Source organism: Nelumbo nucifera, chromosome 4 (assembly GCF_055504915.1).
Source record: "Nelumbo nucifera cultivar China Antique chromosome 4, China Antique-T2T, whole genome shotgun sequence".
Taxonomy (NCBI): Eukaryota; Viridiplantae; Streptophyta; class Magnoliopsida; order Proteales; family Nelumbonaceae; genus Nelumbo; species Nelumbo nucifera.
The window spans coordinates 12,632,333-12,651,744 of record NC_142652.1 but is presented as its reverse complement, the minus strand read 5'-3'; the positions used below and the strand labels follow the sequence as shown (position 1 = coordinate 12,651,744).

The window sequence follows — 19,412 nt, the reverse complement described above, 5'->3', positions numbered from 1 at the left end:
ATTTTACCTCAACTCTCATATTACTAGTTAACCACTTTACATTTTTAATGAGGTCTTTGTAGCCCCAAATGGTAGCATCCGGGTTTAGAAGCCACCTTGTTACCTCCTAAGAGTCCCCTTCAACTAGGAGATGCTCCACCCCAAGCTGGTTAGCGATCTGAATTCCTTGTACTGCAGCTAGTATTTCTGTCCTTGTAGAGTTCCTTGTACTGCAACTAGGAGATGCTCCACTCCCACCGGTCCTGAGAATAAGGAGATGGCGTTGCTGTCCTTATTCCTCAGGACACCCCCTATACCTGAAGGCCCAGGGTTACCTTGGCTGCTTCCATCAAAATTTAACTTGATGACACCTTCTGGAGGCGGATCCCATTCTAACAAACTTCTATTCTTCTTGGTAGAGGTATTAGCTATTACTAACCAATTCCTCCACAGGTCATCAAAAGACAAATCAGCAAATATATCCAAGGTTTTCAGCCAATGTATTGCTCTTGTTAGGATATAGTCATTCACTTCATTTAAGCTTCTTTCCTTCTCTAAGAAGACTCTTGCATTCCTTTCCTCCCAGAGAGTCCAAAAGGTGGCTGCCCTGACACATTTCCACATGAACTTGCCTCTTCTAGTGTGCCATACAAAAAAAGATGGGTTAAAAAACAAACTCAAATCAGATGGCAGAGACCACCTACCTCCAAATAAAGGCTCCAACTCCATAAGGTTGTTGTAGCAAAGGAACAAGAGATCATCAAATGGAAACAATCCTCATTCTAGGCCTTACACAAGGAACACCAGTTCGGGGAGAGACAAAGAAAGGGTCTCTTTTTCTGCAAGTTTTCCGAAGTATTGATTTTCCCATAATAGACTTCCCAGCAGAATACAGCAATTTTTGGAGGAATAGGTCACGCCCAAACTTCTTTGAAAGGAAACCCTTGGGAATTGGGGTTGGAACTGAGGGATTTTAGAAAAGAAGAACAAGTAAAGGTACCTTTTGGAAGAGGAGTCCAAACTCTTTGATCAGAAGAAGTGGGGTCCAAACAAACTGACTCAAGTAAGTGAAGTAGCTCAGTGACACAAATCGACTCACCATCCCTTAATCCCCTACAAAATCCAAAATCCCAATTTAAAGACATGGGAATAAATGGGTTCGGGAGAAAATTTGCAATTGGCTCATTTTTGTGAAGGGAGAGAGAGTAAAGCAAGGGGAATCGATTGAGAAAAGAGCAATATTTATTGAGAAAAGAAAGAATGCTACAAAATGGGCTTTTCTTGCTGGGCAATGGGTTAATTTGTCCAATTGTTAAAGCTAAAAGAAGCAAGGATTGTCTGACCCAACTGAAGACACATCCAGCCTTCAATTGCTAATAAAAGATCCATCTTCAAAATCTCCATTTGGCACAAGCATAATTGTTTGGTAAGCTTCTTCCTAGAATTTTGATAACCATTTCAAGTCAAGCAGCTCACTATTAGAATATCAAGTAAATGTACTCCACAAACTTTCATGCAACAATTCTCATCAACAAGGACTCTGAGAACAAAGTTCAACAATCTCATTAGTAGCCCATTTTTATGTGGTTATCTCTATTAGGAATGGTGTGTCTAGAGGAAAGTATCAAATAAAATGGTAATCACATGCAACTATGCTGGAAATAACAACTGAGAACTAAATAATATTTTATCAAACAAAGTAAAAAAATCAAAACAGAAAAAAAAAAAAAGAATTGGACAGATTTCTCATGGACGACCGAATATGGCTCCAGGACTCCCAACATCACACCAATAAAATCCATTGTTGTCAAAGGCCTACATGGAGAATATTAGGATGGCCAGATAATACATAATCATAAAATTTGGAGGAAATGATGAATCAGTTTTCATGTTTCAACAACTAAGTAACAGACAACAGAGACAGGATATATAATCTGAAAACTGTTTGGTAGTTTTCATATCTAACATTTCAACCTGTTTCATAATTCTACAAGAAGTTTTTTTTTATTGGAAACGGTAACTTCATTAAATAACTTTCCAGATTTAAGTACAGCTGTCAACCCCTAAGTAGGTGTTGAGCCCCAGTTATCTTTCTTACAAAACTGCCCAGAACATACTCTCCCTCACAGTCCCTTGTTTAGCCAACGTGTCAGCTAAACCATTAGCTGATCTCCTTGTCCATTTGAAGCATGCACCGATCTCCCTTGTTGTATTGTGGATTTCCCTAATGGGCTGTCTATAAATCCAGGCTCCCAACTTACCAGATTGCAGCCACTCGATCAACAATTTAGAGTCTCCCTCAATCTCAATTTGGTGTAACCCCAACTGTTTTGCATATCTTACACCTTGAAGCAAGGCCATCACCTCCGCTCTCAATGAGTCCCCCACTCCTATTGGTCCCGAAAACAAAGCCACAATTCTGCCATTTTCATCTCTGAAAACTCCTCCTATACCTGAAGGGCCGGGTTACCTCTTGAACTCCCATCAAAATTCAATTTCACTCTTTGTTGTGTTGGTGGGGACCACAATTCCTGCACAATAGGTTTCATGGAAGTTGTAGAAGCCACCACTTCCCAATTCCTATAAATGTCTTCAACTGAGAAGTCTTTAAACAAATCCAAAGTTTTCAACCAATGAATAGTCATAATAATTATCCTTTCTACAATTGCCTCCTTGGACTTCTCCACGCCTTTAAAGATTCTATTATTCCTTTCTTCCCAAACTGACCATAACATAACTGCTATTGTTCACAAGGCTCAAACAAGTTTGGTAGTATAATAACAACTAATTTGTTCTTATAACTTGGTGGGAATGGAATTTGAAACCATCATTGTGCAAGTTTCCTGAATCTCTAAGGGCCAAGGTTTTTATATGTAACTGAATTCAGAAAGGTATTGAATTTAAGAATTGAAATGGGCAGTTGTTGGAATGTGTAAAGTGAACAAAGTTGGGAAATGGGCAAAATGTGTAAAGCCGGAGTTACTTAAAGCCCACCACTGCTAATATAAGTTAAAGGCCAACCAATGCGGGGTCGGAGATGGAAACTTCATAATTCGTTGTCGTTTTCATTGAGCTTGAGACCAAAAGAACACCAGTTTACATAATATGCAAAAGGTGCAACTCTTTGAAATGCTGATGGGTACTCACCTAGTCATTTTGTCCCTAGGGCATGGTATTCAAGAGTTGCAGACAGGCAAGCCCTCAAATAACTGAATAAGAATCAGATCCTAACTTACAGTTCTTTGCAAGGAAAAAAATAAGGGGAATAAGAAGACTTACCGATGAACTCAGTAGAAGCCTCTTCCACGAATCGCAGAAGATTGATTTAGTAGACTGATTTGCGATTTGAAAACTGTAGAGGTACAGGGTTCTCTCTGGCAGTGGATGTTCTTCCTGAAAAGAAGGTTTGGGGAAGAAGCTAATGTTTGCCCTAAGCTTGTTAATAGGGGTATTTTCAACTAAACAAAGTCACCCCACTATGGGAAAGTAACTTACCCACCTCTGAGGTGGGTAAGATTTTCCCAGGTAAATGGCCAAAATACTTACCCAGGGGAATCTGTATTTTCCATGGGTCCCACATGTATTTGCAAAAGAACATAGGAAAGTTGGTCAACTTTCCCACCCCAACATAGCGGTAAACGAACGGGGCCTAACTGTTTCCCGCATCCAAGGGCATGCTATTATTCTAGAGCAGACAAGTTGGTCAAGTTCATGCTCTAAACAGAAAATAAAAAACAAAAAAAGATGGCTCTATTAGAACCCTGATTCAACAGAGCGCAGGCTCTACAATTCACAGTTGCAGTAGAAATTTAATTGTGGTATCTATTATATGCCTTCCTCTACACTGGCTCTATTTTTTGGAGCAGACAATTTACTTTTCTTTCAACCAACTTACAGAACATAAGTATAATTATCTTCTAGTAGTTGATGCAGGTGGTTACATGTCATATTATAGGCAATACAGTGATTTTGTGGTTGTCATGTAAGACAATATGCAATTGTATTAGGCAATGCATGTCTTCCTCAATCTATAGATGGAAGAATAAACATGAATTCTGGAAGAAAAAGAATGCAACTAACTTCATTGTGCAGGATGTTTCAATTCCTTGTTTATGGCTTTCATTCCATAGTCCATACAATCCCATCCCAGAAAGTTCTTTTTGTTAAACATTCTGTTTTCCCTGTTATTCTCTGCTCTCATATTTCCACATGTGTGCATACTAATCATACTTGGCAACACAAACACTGCTATTCAACAAGAAATACAGCAATTAAATTCCAATATTGAGATACTTCAAAAGAAAGACATGATGGAATTAGTTATTAATTTACCTTTTTAACCTTTTGGTACTTCTGCCTATTTTCTGCCATCAACCTCTCTCTCATCTAGCAAGTAGGAGTCAGGCATTTTAGCAAGGAAGAAAAGATGCCAACAAAAAAAATATAACAACCTTAAATCACCAAAATCCAATAGTCACTTGTAACAGAACATATACCTGAACAAGAAGATCAAGTTGCATGGATGGAGGCAGAGCAGCCAATACAGCTGGATCAACATTCCCATGCATTATTGGCTGCACAATCAAGTAGAGAATTTCTACTTAAACCTTTGAGTACAATATATAAAGTAATCATTGCGACCTGGGTGACCAGGGTTCAAATCTTGGAAACAGATTCTCTGTATGTGCAGGGTAAGGCTGCACACATCTATCCCTCCCCAAACCCCGCATTGATGGGAGTCTCGTGCACTGGGCTGCCCTTTATTTCGGATTTTAGAAACTATGTTTGGTCAAAATTCTGCTCCAAAACATCAATATTTGAAGAGCCAAAATTGATTATTTTTTAAGCTACTTTTTTAGCTCCAAAGAATCAATTCTCAGAACAAGTTTTTTTTATGAATTATTCTCAGAAGAAGTTTTGAGCCCAGGAAAAAAAAAAGAATTAGTTTAAACAATTCTCGGACATCCAAACTTAAAAATGATTCTCAGAATAACAAAATTAATCAGAACTAGTTCTCTAAAAGCATGAGAAACACAGTCTTAAAATTTGAAGGTACCCTTGTGCAATTATGCCAGCATTCTAAATATATAGGGGCTCATCAGAACTTAAGTTCACTAATACCATCTTTACCACAACAAAGGTTTTATTCGTCGTTTTATTGTGCTTAGTGTGATTACAAAGGAGAGATTGAGGATGATGCCACCCATAGAATTAGAGCATAATGGACAAAACGAAGGGGTGCATCTAGAGTCTTATGCCATAGGTGAATACCACTTAAATTAAAAGGAAAGTTTTATAAAATGGTTGTGAAGCCAACAATGTTATATACAGGGCTGTAGTTGTGTCAGATTCAGAAATAGCAAGAGAAATTCTTTTTATGGGGAAGTTCATTATTAGAGTTCAGTTTCAGGTTGTTAATGGATGAACCTTCAATGGGTCATAGATCTATCTGTTTTTACCAATAGTAATCAATAGAAATATAACCCAACAACAAAAGATTTCACCAAGAACTGACATTGAAAAAAGTTGCACCAGAGGAATGAAGTCTCGAATTGTAACCAACTGGAGCCACCCTAAACTGTGCAAGTTTGCTGAACTATCTCTTAGTCCAGATACAATCATCTTGTACTATAATGATTTCTATGGTTATAACAATTATTCTTCGTAACCCCTAACCTGCCCCTGCATAGCAAGGTGAGGAACTTAAGACACTAAGCTAGAGGTGAGCATTTATAGGGTAACCCTTACACTTGACCCGTCCTAAGATTTCATGAGCAATTTTCATTCCTTTCTTTTAGTTGTCCCATTCTTTTCTGAAATTAAGCTAACTTAGCAGATCCTTACCATTGAGAAATAAAAATAATCATATGAACATGCAAGCAGGGATTATTACTTGTTACAATGAAAGAATCTATTAAACCCATAGAAAGATAAAAACCTACAAGCATCATTTCCTCGTCATCACTGTCATCTTCCTCAGGAGGAATGCCACCAATAGAAGTAGATGCATTGATAGTGAGACTCCCATCTTCCTCTGCTGCAATGGATGCTGCCAACCTAAACTGACTCATCAAAACCAACTTACAAAAGCAAACAAACTAATAACTGGGCAGGGCAACAGTGTAATAGGGCGCTTACAACTCATCCAAACTTTCCTGATTGTAACCACCAGCGAGCGTATCATTTGTGGCAATGTTCTCTGTCGTATTAATGTGATCCGGTACAACATTTTTGCCCTTTGAGTCATTATTTTGTTTCTGTTTTTCAATATCCTCGGCCAGTTCTTTAAGTTTCATTGCCTTAAGCTGGGGAGAGTGGACGATAAAAGGAAAATCTATTAGTAACCAAAGCAACAAATGATATGTATATTCGGCAGAAACTAACGCTGATTGTAAGACTCAAAGTTCAGGAGGTATAAGAGAAACCTTTTTTTAACAGATATCATAGAATTATAAAATAGAAAATGATCTTATAAATTTCGGCATAAATTCCAGACAGACCGGATAAAGGAAAGTATTCCTGAATGGGCAACTAGAAACTCCACGTAATTAGAGATAGAGAAATTAGCTACGGAAATAAATTGACGATACGAACATGATTGAGTAGCAATTTCTCAGCGGTTTTTCGGATCTTCGCCTGAGCAATATCTCGCTGCCGACGACGGGCTATGACGGTGCGACGCTTGAGGGCAGGTGTACCACCATCAAAGACAAAAACGGGCTTGGTGCGGAGGAAGAGTAGCTTGCAAATGCGGCGGAAGAACCCTATGAGGTGAGCGTTCCTCACCATTTCCCCCTTTTCATCTCGCATCGCTTTCATGAACTGTATCATCCAAATACTTGCGTCTGCAAATCCAGAGGTTTTTACGGACGATATGTGAGATTGAGAATAAAGATATAGTTTCAGGATTTAGAATTAGGGCTAAGGATAGTAATTTGATGACAGAGACCTATAGCGAGCCTCTTTCCGGCGAGGGTCTCGACTGAAACGCGGCGGCCAACGGGAGCCAGAAGCTCCCAGAGTCCTTGAACACCCATGCTGATCTTGCTTGCAGTTCCTCCCTGTTTGCCGCCAAAAAACCGATAGATAGATGATCAGAAAATTTATGTGTCAACCGGGAGCAAATTAGCCAATTACTAACGTGCGTGCGTGGTCTTTGTATAACTATCGTCTCTCGCTGAGACCGAGCAGTGAAATATATTGGATTTGTGCTGGTTTGGTTTGTGTAAGAGAAGGACTGAAGGAAACTGCAAACGGGATCGAATTCAATCGGATTGCCGGTTTATAGTCCGAACTCCGAATATCAATAGGGTCTTATCGATTGGATTTGTACCGGATTATGGTCGAATTCGGATGGCCGCTTGGATATTGAAAGAGCATGGTTTTAAAACCATCGTTAAACCGGTCATTTATCCGGTTTTGTTTTCACCTGGCCCGAATTTTCCAAACAAAAAAAACATCGATTCGGTAAGCAAAATCACTGACCCACGCAATTGAACTGCTAAACAGTTAGATCATAAAACAATGTTTTTAAAATCGGATCGGACCGGATAGTTTAATCGAAAAAATAAAAAATAAAAAACAAACAAAACAGATCACCTGATTGGTTCCATTTTACCTTAAAACCATTATTTGGCCAAAAACCGTTGATTTGTTCAGTGAATTGCTGATTCAAGCAGTCAAACTATCGAACCATTTAACTCGGAAATGGTTTTTGCCATTTTTTAAATTTTTTTATTTTCTGTCAGAATGAACCGCCCATTTGGACTGGACAGTTAGACCATTCAACCCGGGAACTGGTCCTCAAACAGTTCCCTATCTGGTTCGATTTTAAAAACCTTATCATAAAACAGTTTTTGATTCATTTTCTTTTGGCTCAATTTGGAACGAGTATAAATACAAATATGTACAATGCAAATATATACACATAATAGAAAATATAAAATTTTGCACTTTATATATTTGCATTTGTATTCCTTCCAAACCGAGCATTTATTTCAATTGATTTCCAGCTTTTTAAAATGACATTGACCGATCCGTTTGGTCTAGACTGCTGGAAAGTTCAGCCCACAAACCAGTGGTCAAAGCGATTTCATTTATGGTGTTGTCGAATAATACAAATAGATTGAATTAAAACTGGTGAGAATATTGTATAATTTAGTAAAATCACAACATTGTGAAATGTAGAGGTAAGCATCTATATTTAAATCAAATTGAGATGAATTATTAGATGGAATGGATATATATTTGATTCAATATAAGTTGATTGAATTTGGATCGCCCCTATGTGCAATTTCAGGGTTCATTTTATTTGCAGCTGAAACGGGAATGGTCTATTCAAGTAATCTGTTTGGTTCAAACAAGAACGAGAATGGGAATTAGAATCAATATGAATGATATTTCATTCCTAAAAGAGGGGTAAGGAATGGGCCATTCCTTCAAATAGAGGAATGCCATTCCAACAGAAATGGGAATAGGATTCTGATTCCCCTCAACTAAATAGTTGGAATGGGAATAACTCATTCAGATTCCACTCTTATTCCCATAAACCAACAGCAACTATATGCTGCTTCCAATAGAGGGAGAGAGTAAAAATAAAAAGGCCATAAATTCCAATTATCAGCTTTTTTGAAAAATATCTTTTAGGTTGTGTTTGGTTTGGAATAAGAAGGTAAGGAAAATAATGATCCCTCCTAGGGGTGATCATTTCAGCCCCGCCCGGAAATTTTGGGCTTGGGCCTGGGTCCACATCAGGCCTGTAAATTTTAGGGCCGGGCTTGAGCTTAATACTTCAAGTCCGGCCCGGCCCAGCCCGCATATATTTAAACTTACACATTTTGTGTATAATGTATACATATGTATACATGTTATTTTATATTATATTATATATTTTATATATAAATATTATAACATGACATGTATAATTTATATTATATGTAATATTTTATATATGAATGACATTGACCCACAATCAGGCCCTGCCTGGTCCAAGCCCATATAGACTTAGGCTAGGGCTTATGTTTCAGGCCCGAAACCTCTGACCAGGTCAAACCCAGGCCTAAATTATAACCCTTATCATAAGTGCAGAGCCTGACACGGGCCCGACCCGACCCATGATCACCCCTAATCCCTCCCCCTTCTTTTCATACCAAACAAAGTCTTGCTTGGGGATTTCATTACAAGAGTAACAAGGTTCCCCTAATTGTCATTTTGTTGGTCCATGCATGATTTGCTTGAGTATTGAAATTAGCTGATTACATTTCAATAACAGTTGCGCTAAAACTTTCGTCAAAATTATTGTGATCATGGATCATTGCTTGTGATTTTTTTTCAAATTGAAATGGCTATAACAACAATAAAGGTTGAAAAGAAATAAGATAGAAATAGTAAAAATGATTTATTGCATTAAGCAGTAGTAGGATTTATGTAGCTGACCCCATATGTATGGTTACTGGCTGGAATAAAGATCGGATGATGATGTTGTTGGTTCCAGTAACAAACAGGATGACCTCTCCATCAACTATTGCGAATTTTAGATATAGTTGTTTAGTCAATATGGTTGACATTATTATTTTTTTAATACATTTTTCAGAGACATAGAATGTTCGATTAAGATTTTAATTTATTCAAATATAAATACATTAATTTACACAGGTGCTACACCTGGGCTCAGGCAGCCCAAAATGTCATTACTCGTTACTACCTTCTAAAAACTCAACTCGGGCCAGGTTCATGATCGTCCCTAGTAGAGACACATATGCATGGGCCAAATGAAAGGTTGAAATGTAAAACATGAGTAAAAACTTAAAAGTCCCAGACCCAATTCATTAAAGTCTGATCATATGCTGTGTTTGGTTGCATTAAAATTATAGTAGTGTAAATGATTTCACTGTAAGTTTTGATTTATTTTTGTTTCAAATTTTATAATGAATAAAATAAGAGCTAAACAGAATAAAATAAAATTCAAAACAAAATAAAACCAAAATTTATATTTTTTCATTTGCACTTTCATACATTTGTACTAGTGCAATGCACGTACATACATATATAATAATATAATATTTTATATTATGCAATGTATAAAATAGTTTTTAAACACATATTATATAATAAATAATATTAATATTTCATAATTTTTCTGGCCCGCCCCTATCCGCGTGATCAAATCCACCCAATCGAGTCTATGCAAATTCAAGCTCAATCTGTGTGTATATTTGCATACTGCATTTGGGTTGGTAAACTTCAGTTTTGACCTAAACTCAAGATTAAGGTCGTACGGTGGAGCTTGGGATCCTCGACTCCAATCACCCACCCAAAGAGTATGGATGGTCAAGGATTTTATCACAGCTCAGGGAACTTGGGATCCTCAACTCCTACATCAAGTCTTCAAAGCTTCCTCAATAGAGACAGTCTCCAGCATTCCTCTCAATCCACATCAACAAATTGATAGAATGATGTGGAAAAAATCAAAAGATGGCTTATAAATAGTTTGTTGAGCCTACAGGAGCTTCTCTTGTGAGGATGTAAAAGGTTCCTTAGAGGAGCAAATTCGATGGTCTAGATTGTGGGCAACAAAAGCTCCATTCAGATGTAAGTTATTTTGATGAAAGGTTTTGTTGAATAAGGTAAAGATGAAACAATCAACATAGAATTTGTGGCACTCAAGAGATGTGAATTGTACCTTATGTGGTAGTACACTTGAAACCCAATCACAAATCTTATTTGAATGTCCTCTAGTAAGGGCGGTTTGGCTAGTTGCCCAAATTGGTTTCAACCCATGTGCGTTTTATTGCATTTGGGTTGGCAGATTTCTTAAGCTGGTGGTTGGAAAGAAATCTTGGATTAAGAGATCTCAATAGCTTTTCCATGAATATTAGCCATTATGTGAGTGCTTTGGGATCACAAAAATAAGGTGATTTTCAAAGGCAAGTCTCCAGACCCCCTATAAGTCATAAGGCTGGTGAATAAGTATATTCTCGATACAGGAGAATACCAACAGATTGACACCCAATGTGTTAGTGATTACTCTTATCTCTTTACCCTTCATTTCTCCTTCAACTTACACTCGCTAGTTATAGTTGACAGATATTGGAATTCAAATACTTGCCAAGTTTCTACAGGTTTGTACTTATTATCTTACACATACAATATTTGCATTGTAGAAGGCCAACAATGCCATGCCATTAACACCATATAAGTTAAAATTTGGATATCATCAGAGGCCTAAAAAATAAACATTAAATGGAACTAACATGCTCTGCTGTCTGCTATACCACATTAATTATCTCTTTTTTTTATGATTTAAAATTAATGAAATCAACAAGAAGGATGTTAGCCATGCCCATGCTATAACGACAAGGGAAAATGTAAATAGAACTCAGCTTTTGGTTTCTAGACCTCTGCCCCAGAGAAATCACTCATACTTGTGTAACAAAGGTCTAATTTTGTATCATTGATTTTAATGTTTCTAATGGATCTTATATCTATCTATTAATACGATATGGGTGTTCTTTCCGTGCAATGAAATTTACTCGTGCGAGTAGATCGAAAGTCCACATGAGAGCGATCCAATCGTGTGAATCACTGTAGCTTGCTTCATCAGCATCTACGTCTATAAACAATTCGAGAAAGAAGTAAATTCGTGACTAACACGTGGCATCATTCGAATTTGAAACCCTTCCACATGTCTACGCTTCTTCATTGCATGATACGAGTTACGACACTTCTCCAAGCATCTCTGTCTCCTTCATTCTATCAGACCACTTCCCTTGCTGTTTTTTCCTTCTCTCTCTTTCCCCCTTCCACCCTTTTTCTTTGAATCACTTTCTCTTCCCACTCTCCCTCTCTTCTCTACCTCTTTTCCCGTTTCGTCGTTTTCCTCACTTTTGTTTCTCTTTCCACTCTCACTTTGTCTCTCCATATCGGTTTCCCCTTCGGCGCTCCTTCACTCAGACCAACTCTGACCGAAACTTCACGAGCTGAGGGTTGTGGAGAGAGTTCTTGTGCTTCCGTCTCATCAAGGTTTTTTGAGGGTTGGGTGTTGCAAAGAGGGTTTTGGAGCTTCCATCTGCTGTTGGGGTGTTGCGGGAGAGGGTTTTCGAGGGTTGGGTGTTGCGGAATGCGGAGAGGGTTTTTGGGGTTCCGTTTGCTGCTGGGGTGTTGAGGAGAGGGTTTTTGGGCTTCCGGCTGCTACTGTAGTTTTTGTTCACTGGTTGTTTGCCTGCTTCGAAGGTTTTTTGTTCACCGGTTGCTGGAGAAGGGGACTCGTCATGCGTTGGCTGTTGTGGGTCTCTGTCATCTACTCTTTGTCCCTAATGTGCAATGCAGTGATCTGACCCCATGCTCACCATTCTTCTCAATCATCTCCGCCTCTCTCAAACCCTGAGCCTCGACCAGTGAGTAGGGGGTGAGAGCGAAGTGGTAAAAACAAAACGTATGGGTGGCTATCATGGTTCTAGTGAGTGGTGGCTCTGCTTCTACCGTTCCTCCTTACTTTTGTCAGCTGAGGTATGGGTGGGCATGTGGTTCTGGTAAGTGGTTCCGATCCCATGTGAGATTGTGGGTCTCTACCATCTACTCTTTGTCCCTAATGCAATGTAATGCAATGCTCTGACTCCACGCTCACCATTCTTCTACTGCTCTCTAATTATCTTATTAGTGCAACTCAAGCTGCTCAGTCTCAGCTCATCAATCCCTTGACTTAGCCCAGTCAATCGATTTTTAATTTGATTTACTTAATTTATCGACTCCCCAGTGAACCGATGGATTTCTGTTGTTTAGTTATTCATATTTCATAAGCCCTTGAAGCCAACCAATTATCCTTGTTTTTTGGTTCAGACGCCTTGACAGCGACCTCCAAACTGCAATCCAACAGTACTGTATATAGAATGGACCTCATTGATTGTCATTTACAAATTGTTTATTTGTTCTTTTTTTTTAATTTATTTTGTAATATCTGAATTTAGTATATTCTTCTACAATTGCTATAATTATGTATGTTCTTCGGCACTTGCTGTAATTATGTATGTTCTCGTAGACTTCTTTTAGATGGATCAATGGTGCGCTGAACTAATTAAAAAGATTTTCCTGCTTTTTACATGTTGTTTTCTTGTTAATTTTTAAGTCTTCTTGTTTTAATTACGTATATTCTTCTACTCTTGCCGTAACGAGTCATTGCAACTTTCAAAGTGCAATTATTATTGCTGTTTAGTTTTCCTTTTTATGGTTAATACTTGATTCTTTATTTTATTTTTTTCATTTCCTTGACTAGTCATTCCAACTTTATGTGATTAATCATGATCATCTTCATCAAGCAGGGAAATTTTCCAGATAGTGATAATTAAGCTAACCCTGTATGTAAATCTTGTTGGGACTGATGTTTTGCCCAATGACCACATGGTATGGTAATTGTCTATAGTTTTTTATCAAATGTCATTTCTTTCTTTTCTCTTTCCTTTAACAAAAAGCAAGAACTCCACAAATTTCCTTTATTTTTCTATTGTCGTAGGTACAGACTATGCTGCCAATCTTTTCTCTTGTAACCTGTTTTAATAATTTATTTTCCCTTATTGAGCAGGTTTTGGTTTTTATTGAAGATGGAAGATGATCAGTTGGGACAACCGCAAGTTTGAATCTCTATCCTGGCCTTTAATCACATACCATTAATCTTATCCATTGAAGAGCATGTCTGCTATACAAAGTGCTTCAAATAGCTTACCATGTTTTTGTAAAGAACGAGTTTTGTTTTTTGTTTTTTTTGTTTTTTTTATTTTATTTTGTAAGAGGCATATGAGTCAAAACTTTACAACTTAATGTCTCTCTCATTAAATTCATATGGGCATTGTTTATTACACCATTTCCAAATATGTAATTAATTTCTTTCAAAAACATATTTCTGCAATCCACAATTAATTGCTCACTATTTCCGAAACACCCCTTGTGTTGTTTACATACTTCCTGTAGTTTAATTTACCGTGAAAACATAATTTTAAGATTTATTTTTTTACACTCATTAGCCCCTGCAACGCAGGAGCCACCCCGCTAGTCATTTGCTTATAAAAAAGATCAAGGTCGTACGGTTGAGCTTCGGTTGGCTGTTATTGATTGTTTATTTTTTCCATTGATTTATTCAAAAAAACACATTTAATAATCACAAGATGAGGTCATTACAGACGTTGTCAAAACAGAACTCCTTACTCTTAATATTTAATAAACAGCAAGTTTCTTTTGGGTTTGACAAATAAAGGGCAACTCATGCACTCTAGGAGTTTTAAGCGCCCATAGTATAGATTATAGAATAGAGGGCAGGAAATAAATTGTAAAAAAAAAAAGGGAATAAAATTCAAAGAAAATATATACACGACTACACGTTAACCCCGCTTATGCGTATTGTGGAGTTGGGATCTATTCCAACAAAAAATGTCCCAACATAGTTCTAACAGGATCTATGTTCACACATCTCACCGGTCACTGTGAGATTGGGATTCGAGTTCACATCTACACCCTACAACGTCCCACCCCACAGCACATTTCTGCCATGTATTGATTGTATTAGAACCGATGATATCATCATGGGGAGATGTTTTTAATACATGGCAGAGATGTGCTGTAGGGCGGAGATGTAAACTCTTGGGATTCACCATGTACGTGACATACACAAAGGTATGTTGAAAGTTACACGCATTGGAACTTGCAACAGTTTGCTGTTGTGAACAGATCTGGCCTCCAATGCACATTACATATATGAAAGAGCAAAATGATTTATGTTAGGCTTCCTTTTGTATATTTTCGTGGTCAAAACTCTCTTGACCATGGAGAAAATTCACATCTCCGCCCCACAGCACATCCCACTGTTTATTGAAAATATCTCCTAATCATAATACCACTCTCAACGATCTTTCCAGTACACAGCGGGAATGGGGCGGAGATGTAATCTCGCGACTAAGAGGCTGGCTGAAATTCACAGTGCCTGGTGGGTAGCATTGGGCTAATACTTGAAATCACGGTTTTGAGTATTTTGGGCTCCCACCTTAACGCCACTTCATCCGATTTAAGATGGCTGGGTCACATCAAGGGCTGTAATTCATACCCATGACAAATACGAGAGAGGTTCCCAAATATATACACGGGGATGTGATGTGACGTGTGGTGTATGTGGAGCGCTCCGTATGGGGAGCCCATCCGAACTCGTCCAAGAGTATGTGTAGCCTGTAAAAGTGCAAATAATTATTTTTTCGCTTCAACAACAGGGTTAGCCCATCCCCTTTCCCTCAACCCCTCCAACCCTTGGTGGTTTGATCATTTGGGTCAAATAGTTTAGATGGTTTAATCTTTTATTAAGAGAAATAAACATATCTGATTGTTGGCACTTAACTGAGGAAAAAGGAAAGGAAAAAAGAAAATAATGAAAGAAAGGAGGGAGATAAAGAAATAAAATAGATAAAGGAAAATAAAAGGAAATGAATGAGAGAAAGAAAATGAATGAAGTAAGAAAGAAGAAGAAAGAAGGAAGAGAGATAAAAGAGGAGGAGGAGGAGGATCATCCAACATTCATTGGTAATGGCAACAACAATGAAGATGGCAGCAGCAATAGCAATGCATCATCTGAGCATCAAATTTCTCTCTGATATCAGATATGAGATATGAGAACTGAGATCTCAGATCTGATTTCTTGTGATCTCTCTCTTTCTCTAGGATGATCTCAGATATGAGATCATTCTTCATTCTTTTTGTATTTGAATCTCCCTTGCCTCCTTGTTAAACTGTGAACTGCTATTCGGGATGAATAAATCGACAATTCAACCACCTAGATCAACAGTTCTTTGACCAAATCAACGGTTTTAGACCCAATAACATATTAAGGGTGAAATGGAACCAATTACCTAAATGATTTTCAGATCAAACGGTCCGATCATCTGAATCAACTGGAAAACACTTATCCTATCCCTAATGGACGAGCAATCTAGCCGAGTGCAGACCTATTGTGAATCCGGGCTAAGCTTCTGTATTGAATCTGGTCTTTAGTTCGTGCGAATTCGCTTCTGCGCTCCAGAAGGTGCGCCCCACAGCATATCTCAACCGTGTATCGAAAACATTTCCCACTACAATGTCTTCGGGAGATGTTTGCAATGCACGTGCATGTGGGGCGCAAATGTATTCTCAGCTCGTGCAGTCATTTATTGCTGGTCCAACCGTCCAAGTGGTCATGGACTGGGTTTTGTGATTCACAGGTGTTCACCAGTCTTCAAAGACACGCGAGAGGGGTGCCCATCGTTTTGGCGGTCCTGAATTCCTTTTATTTGTTCCTTGTTGCTGTGATTTCGTTCTCTCTCTCTCTCCTTCGTTCGACCCAATGGAGAAGATTGGTACCTCCGAATCTGAACTGGAAAATCTATTTAATGAGAAGAAGCGCACCAAGAATCCTTTTGTCCCTATAGGTAATACACTCGCGTTTAATGTTACGTACAATTTGTATATTCTGACTCATTATTCATCATTACATTCACACTGGTTACTTGGTTAGAAGTTTGAATCTTTTAAATATCGACCCCAACAGTTTCTTTTATTTTTTCGTAGTCCGGGGTTTCTGCGTTTCATGTTGTCCTGAATAATATGTAAACTACTTGATAAGCAATTGAGAGGAATTGACTTGGTCATAATAGATTGGCTACTGATTTCCATATCCGGTTATGTTAACGTATCTTAGTGACTCGTTCTTAATGGGGTTTTCCTGGAATTGATGGATCCTGAAGGGGAATGAGGGAGCATATGGTAGAAGGGAAGAAGAAAATATTAATCACTGGACTGGAAAAAATTAAAGGGAAGGCAAATAGAGCATATTCAGCCCAGTGTCGATTAGCTCACTATCTCAACACGTTTAGAGACCCTATATGAGTTAGATTCCAATTCCCAAGAGAGCACAATTCTGTGGCCGAGGATTTAGGCATTTAGCTAGAGGGGGAGTGGGGAGGATCTTTCTGTGAGCTATAGTCCTTCCTACGTTTTTTGATGGAAGATAGGGCTTCAACAGTTCATTTTTTTACACCACGTCCCCTCATTTAAATCCTTTTCCTCCCAGCAATGGAATTTTTAGTTACTTTCTTAAAAAGGGAGGCAAATAATACACACCGTGGAGGAATTAATGAGGAAAATGGAGGAGAAGGAAACAGAAAGATTGTAAGATGATTGATTGTCTCAAGGAGGAAAACTCAGACTAAGGGGATTATTTCAGAACGAGCTCAAACATAATACCATACGAAGGTGGTGTGGGTCTAGGTGTTGGTTTTACTTGACTGCCAAATGTTTGGCCACCTCCTGGTGGCCGTAAACTAAAGTTTACATTATAGTATTTCTAGATATAAGTCCATTTGTCTAATGAAATGTATTACTCTTAAAATTACACTCTGTTTATCCCAGCCATATCTGACACAGATATGGCACTCTTACCCATGTTTTACATTGTTAACATCGTTAGAACTTAGAACCTAGGATTTTACGTGTCTGGTGACCTTATGTTTGGTCATACAACAAATTCCAGAGAGGTTAAAGACATGGTAATGCCCCATACAACTAGTAAGTAGAGACATCTTCTATTCCTCTTGTTGAATTTGGGTTCACATTCTCTGATCCAGTTGCATATTTTTTTGCTTCTAAAACATAGTTAATTCATTAAAATATAATTGATACAAGAAGGTAGACTACCTGCCCATTCCCCATACTGACTCAAACTAAGACTCCATTTATCTAAGTTATGAGCTAATACATTAAGTCTCCTACCAATAAAAGAAAAGGAAATATGACAATGAGTAGAAGCCAATTGTTCAGCATCACAAAGTAAATATTCCCATCGTCAAGGTACAGTAGCCAATCCACTAGTCATATGTAAGGGTGTCAATGGACCGGTTTTGGATTGGACCCCGTCCAATCCAAAATCAATTTGGATGGACCAACAAGACATATTGGATTGGACCAATCCGATCCAAAATATTTGTTAGATTGGATTGGACCTGGTCCGTCCGTAACAAATTTATATTGGATTGGGTTGGATTAAGCCAATATCTGGTCCATTGATATAAGATAAGAATATATGTGTTAATGGACCCGGTTTGGGTTGAAACCAATCTAAATCAAAATGAATTTGAACAGATTGGACGGTCCAAACATTGAATTGGACCGGTTCAAATTGGTCCAAAACATTCATTGGATTGGATTGGACCTGGTCCATTTATAATGGACTCACATTGGACCGGATTGGATTGGACCAAATCCAGTCCAATTGACACCCCTAGTCATATGGGATATCACCACCAAACAATCACCCTGCACCAACACCTCTCTATCTGGAAAATTCAATGTCACTTCAACTGCTAAATAGAGAGCCCTCATCTCCACAATTTCTGCATCAGCAGCATCTCCACAGTTGCAAGTTACCATTCTGCTTTCACTATTTTCCATCTTGCAAACTATCTGGTTTGAAATGTGATCAAGAAGATGTGCTGTCGTTCACCCTTTGGAATTTTGCAAATAGATTTTTGATTAGGTAAAAAGATTCTTGCTAATGTGATTAACATTTCAAGGACAGAATTTCAAGTATTCCTTTAAAGAACATGACTAGTTAAATACGCGAATAGGAAGCACCAAATAATTATTATTTATCTTAAAAAAACACTAAATAATTATTTTGGCTATTTCTGGTTCTGGTACTCACTTTCAGTTCATTTGATGATTGTAAATATTTCAGGTGCACTTTTAACCGCAGGGGTTCTCACAGCCGGCTTGATCAGTTTTAGACAGGGGAACTCTCAGTTGGGTCAGAAGCTAATGAGAGCACGGGTGGTTGTCCAAGGTGCCACAGTTGCTTTGATGGTTGGCACTGCTTATTACTATGGGGAGAAGTTTTAATATCTGTAGAACATATAACTGCTTCTTGAATGTGATTTTCTTCTATTAACCTTTCCTCGCAGATATATATTTTTTTAGAGACTGTGGAGGATCATTATCCTTCTTGTTGAGGAAAAGAAAACATATTTTTGTATTTGGTTCATCTTACGACATTCTGGCCCTTGATGGGGCTTTGCTTGTTTGTTTCTTTGTACAATAAAGTCATCAATTGAGTAGGAGAAATGGCTTTCATAGAGTGATTTTGAATATCTCAGAGTTTTGTTTACAAGGGATTGTCACCAGAATAAATAGTTGAGGTAGAATTGAACTGATATGCTGACCAACTATGAAATGTTATGTTGATGTGCTGAAGTAGAATTTTCCTGTTTCAGGCCAACAAGGTTCTCTATAATGTATTTCTCATATTTAGCAGGAGTGGGAGTTAACATTTTTTATGCATTTTTTTGAAAATGTCTTTTAGTACTTGCTTCTTGACCCTAGAATGGATAATGGTTCTCCAAGTATTGTTGTCTTTTGATGCTGACCTTTTCTAG

At 38.0% G+C, this 19,412-nt stretch overlaps 1 protein-coding gene and 2 long non-coding RNA genes across 4 annotated transcripts in view; 2 read left to right on the top strand and 1 right to left on the bottom strand.

Moving 5' to 3' along the window:
• UVH3 (5'-3' exonuclease family protein) overlaps positions 1–7,190 on the bottom strand; it is a 33,343-nt gene extending 26,153 nt beyond the window's left edge. The window contains exons 1-6 of one of the 2 annotated variants that reach the window (XM_010273694.3): positions 6,929–7,190; positions 6,574–6,824; positions 6,118–6,284; positions 5,922–6,036; positions 4,476–4,553; positions 4,312–4,365 (exon numbers count right to left, since the gene is read on the bottom strand). In XM_010273694.3, the coding sequence (XP_010271996.2) occupies positions 4,312–4,365; positions 4,476–4,553; positions 5,922–6,036; positions 6,118–6,284; positions 6,574–6,824; positions 6,929–7,016 (753 nt within the window). In that variant the 5' untranslated portion in view covers positions 7,017–7,190. Of the gene's footprint in view, positions 1–4,311; positions 4,366–4,475; positions 4,554–5,921; positions 6,037–6,117; positions 6,285–6,573; positions 6,825–6,928 lie in introns of those variants that run through there. The other variant, XM_010273696.2, reaches the window with a different exon arrangement.
• A 4,403-nt stretch (positions 7,191–11,593) lies between these two features.
• LOC148792026 (uncharacterized) lies at positions 11,594–13,866 on the top strand. The gene is made up of 2 exons (XR_016085957.1): positions 11,594–13,377; positions 13,556–13,866. It is a non-coding gene; the product is annotated as an uncharacterized LOC148792026 (long non-coding RNA).
• Positions 13,867–16,254: 2,388 nt separating this feature from the next.
• Positions 16,255–19,127, top strand: LOC104607917 (uncharacterized). Its single transcript, XR_016085144.1, has 2 exons — positions 16,255–16,415; positions 18,719–19,127. It is a non-coding gene; the product is annotated as an uncharacterized LOC104607917 (long non-coding RNA).
• Positions 19,128–19,412: the final 285 nt, after the last annotated feature.